The sequence below is a fragment of the Chiloscyllium plagiosum genome, chromosome 12, assembly GCF_004010195.1.
Source record: "Chiloscyllium plagiosum isolate BGI_BamShark_2017 chromosome 12, ASM401019v2, whole genome shotgun sequence".
In the NCBI taxonomy this organism is placed as follows: Eukaryota; Metazoa; Chordata; class Chondrichthyes; order Orectolobiformes; family Hemiscylliidae; genus Chiloscyllium; species Chiloscyllium plagiosum.
In genome coordinates, this window is record NC_057721.1 from 1,694,857 (window position 1) to 1,699,004 (window position 4,148).

At 42.0% G+C, this 4,148-nt stretch overlaps 1 protein-coding gene across 2 annotated transcripts in view; it reads right to left on the reverse strand.

Moving 5' to 3' along the window:
* LOC122554888 (diamine acetyltransferase 1-like) overlaps positions 1 to 4,148 on the reverse strand; it is a 66,946-nt gene that overhangs the window by 5,513 nt on the left and 57,285 nt on the right. For both annotated transcript variants that reach the window (XM_043700261.1, XM_043700260.1), the window contains one exon: positions 3,702 to 3,742. In XM_043700261.1, coding sequence (XP_043556196.1) covers positions 3,702 to 3,742 — 41 coding nt within the window. The remainder of the gene's footprint in view (positions 1 to 3,701; positions 3,743 to 4,148) is intronic.

A 4,148-nucleotide genomic window follows, 5' to 3' on the forward strand; every position in this document is an offset into this window, starting at 1 on the left:
AGCTTACAGCATTCCTCGAGCAGTGGCTGCCACAGCTTTTAAATCTGGAAGCTGGATCAGGCCAGGTAAGGGTGGAATGGGCCTACCGGGTCGCAATACGCGGGCCCGGCTCGAACCAGCGCCCATGCCCGGTCCTGTTCCGGCTGCAGTAGCAAGTACCCTGACAGAAATTTTAGGAACGGAAATTAAAGTAGACCCTGTATCTCTCTTTTTGGGCTTTTCGAACTTTCCCTCCCTGGACATGTACGGGAAGAGACTATTTTCTGTTCTCTCTTTCTGTGCAAGGAAAAATATTTTGGTAAACTGGGTGGCTGAGGGCCCCCCTGGACTTTCAAATTGGCACAGATTAATTATAGAATGTATTCCCCTTGACTTCCTTACAAATATGGTGCACCGAAAGACCGAATTATTTTAAAATATGGCAGCCCTTTTTGAATTACATAAATACAGATATCTTGGCTATCCTAACAAGGGCTTTTATTTAATTGAGATTAGAAACCTGGCTGGTTCGGGGCCCCTTAGGAGAGGAATCCCGCACGAATACGGGTTTTATTACATCTGATGTTAACACATTCCGAGCATGTAAGAGACTTAAATATACACTCTGGTTAGTTATAGGTTAGATTAGTAGATAGTTGAGTTTTGTTTTTTTTCTTTTTCGTTTTTTTTATTTTTTGTTAAATTTTGGCTATTGTATATTTGATTTAATTGTATATCAATGTTTATATTTGAGAGTTTTGTTTATTTTTGTAAAGTTGTAAAAATGTTAAATTTCTAATAAAAATATCTATAAAAAAAACTGTACTCTTCAAATAATAATTAAATTCCTCTCTGCAAACCTTGATTGAACTTGCCCCACCCCCCACTCAGGAGAAAGTGAGGACTGCAGATGCTGGAGATCAGAGCTGAAAATGTGTTGCTGGAAAAGCGCAGCAGGTCAGGCAGCATCCAGGGAACAGGAGAATCAACGTTTCGGGCATGAGCCCTTCCTGAAGAAGGGCTCATGCCCGAAACGTTGATTCTCCTGTTACTTGGATGCTGCCTGACCTGCTGCCCTTTTCCAACAACACATTTTCACCCCCCACACTCAGGCAGTGCATTCCCAAGCACTGTGAGAGAGACAAGAATTTTTCAGATTTTGTTTCCTTCTAACATTGATTTAAAATCTGTACCCTCTTGTTCTTGATTCGATCAGAATGGACATTTTCTCCTCATTTACTCCTTCCAGACCTCATGATTTTGAATCTCCTTTCAGCCTTATCTTCTGCCAGGAGAAGAGTCTCAGTTTCTCCAATTCATCTTGAGAACAGAAATCCCTGGAACTTCTCATAAATCTCTTCCTGCACTTACTGGAATTTTTAATATCTTATCTAAAAAAGATTGCTGCCCAGAACTGTACACCAAACTCCAGCTGAGGCTGAAATTAGGTGTCTTATGCAAGATAATTTCCAATACCCTTTGGAAAATTACCACTGAAGTAGCTTTTAGGTATCATCATCCAGAGCACTGCATTTAAAAATAACGTTGAAATGTCCCCCTCTGGTTCTTTTGCCATTTGTGTCCTCCAATAACCAACTATACTGTCAGTGGAAACAGTTTCCTATTATACCATTCATTATTTTGGATAGTTTCATCAAATCTCAATTATTTGTGCAGGAAGAACAATTCTAGATTCTCCATATAACTGAAGTGTCTCGTACCTTGTAGCATTGTAAAATATTGTGCGGCATGGTGACTCAGTGGTTAGCACTGCTACCTCACAGCACCAGGGTCCCAGGTTCGATTCCAGCCTCGGGTGACTGTCTGTGCGGAGTTTGCACATTCTCCCAGTGTCTGTGTGGGTTTCCTCCGGGTGCTCCAGTTTCCTCCCACAGTCCAAAGATGTACAGGTCAGGTGAATTGGCCATGCTAAATTGCCCATAGTGCTAGATGCATTAGTCAGAGGGAAATGGGTCTGGGTTACTCTTCGGAGGGTCGGTATGGAATTGTTGGGCTGAAGGGCCTGTTTCCACACCTTGGGAATCTAATCAGTGAGGCCGATGGAATACTATATGCAGAAATATGGAACATGCTGTCTGCACATGGTGGAGGCAGATACTCTCACAACATGAAGCAGCATCAGGCTGAGCACTGAAAATGCCAGGGCATAGTAGCTAAGGACCAAGTGTAGGTAAATGGGATATTAAAGGAGCACTGTCTTGTCCCAAGAGAATGTTTGAAGCATAACATTAGTTTGTCTTTATTGGTCGGCACAGACATGGTAGACCAAAGGGCCTGTTTCTATGTTGAATGACTCTTCTACAAAATCTTCTCTGCGCCTTTCCCCAAATGCTTAACATCCCAGGTATTTGAACACAATACCTTAACAAAGGCTTAATCGTTATTTTATAAAGATTGAGTGAAACAACTCACTTATGTACTCCATGCCTCAAAGTACTTTTTGAATAAATCTCAACATTTGGCATTAAGAGAACATGAAATACAGCAGGAAAAGTCACAAGACCTCTGTCCATAACATATGCACAGTCCAGGGCCTCATTTCTATACAGACTCTTAGTAGAAAGGACTTATAGTACACAGAGGGTAATGGATTAACAGGGATTATTAATGAATAAGGCTTCTTCCTGGAGGCGAGTATGAACAGCACAGTAATATCCAGGAAAAGCTCAATGAAGGGATCAGCTCCCAGTTGCCTGAAACCCAGACCCAAATCTGGAAAATTATGCTGGTGAGGAAAAAATGAACTTGCATATTAAAGGGGCACTCTCTTGTCCCAAGAGAATGTTTGAAGCATGACATTATATTTAAATAGTTTGAATAATGGGGACAGAGAGGACGAAAGAAGAAGAAAATAGTCTCTTTTTCTTAAGAGTTCTTGTGATGGCTAGCATTTATTGCCCATTCCTAATTACTCTGCAAAAAGTGGTGGGGAGTTTCTTTCATTCTCAAACTGCTGCAGTCAATGAGAGGCAGGGTGGGTGGCTGTGGCCACAGTGTCACGAGCCGGGGGGGGGGGGGGTCTTGGGATTTTGACCCAGCGATCCTAAGTCAGGATGGTGATGAACTTGAAGGAGAACTTGCAGGAGGAGGTATCTTCCATCCATTTCCAACATTCTATGCTTTTGGTTTGTGGCACACCTCATTACATTAATTTCATTCCCACTCATCAAGGCCAAAGACTTCATTCTAGGGCTTTGTGTACCAGAACTGGGATGATTTTCCGCAGTTACCTTTTCTTAACTCTCGCAAAGCTATTTTAGTTTTCCTTGCTCAGATTGCGAAGGCTAAAACTCAAAAGAGGAACAGAATGGGAAGTGGTGACCAGCAGTTGAGAATCCCAGGCTAATCTTTATGGTTTGAATCCCACCATGGTATGTGGTGAAATTTTAATGTACTGAGTTAAAAAAGTGCTGGTCTAATGCCAACCACATACCACTGTCACTCGGGAAACCTCACCTGGTCTGACTGATACGTGATACCAGATCCACAGCAATCGGATGATTACGATGGGAAATAAGTGCATACCAAGCCAGCAACACCCATATCCCTTATATCAACAAAAAGAAAAATGCTCTCACATCAAGAATAAAATTTGGAAAACTCTCACCCTCAACAAACATGTTTGTGCCTTCTCATTCCTTGAGAAAAGTAGCTATAAAGAGAAGCTGAAAGATAGTAAATAGGAATCACTTTTTGTTTACCTGACTGATCTTCTTCAGAATTTCTGAACCAATTCCATATCCTGCAAAGGGAATCCAAAACATTACTATAGCCCAGGTAATTTGCCTAAAGAAAATTTACTAGACAGGGAATGCTGAAGGAGTTGGTCACATTGGGACTTTGGTCTCTATAAATCTTATCAGTCATAGAGTCATAGAGATGGTCAGCATTGAAACAAACCCTTCGGTCCAAACCGTCCATGCCGACCAAATATCCCAACACAATCTAGTCCCACCTGTCAGCATCTGGCCCATATCCCTCCAAACCCTTCCTATTCATATACCCATCCAAATGCCTCTTAAATGTTGCAATTGTACCAGCCTCCACCACTTCCTCTGGCAGCTCATTCCATACACGTACCACCCTCTGCGTGAAAAAGTTGCCCCCTTAGGTCTCTTTTTATCTTTCCCCTCTCACCCTAAACCTAT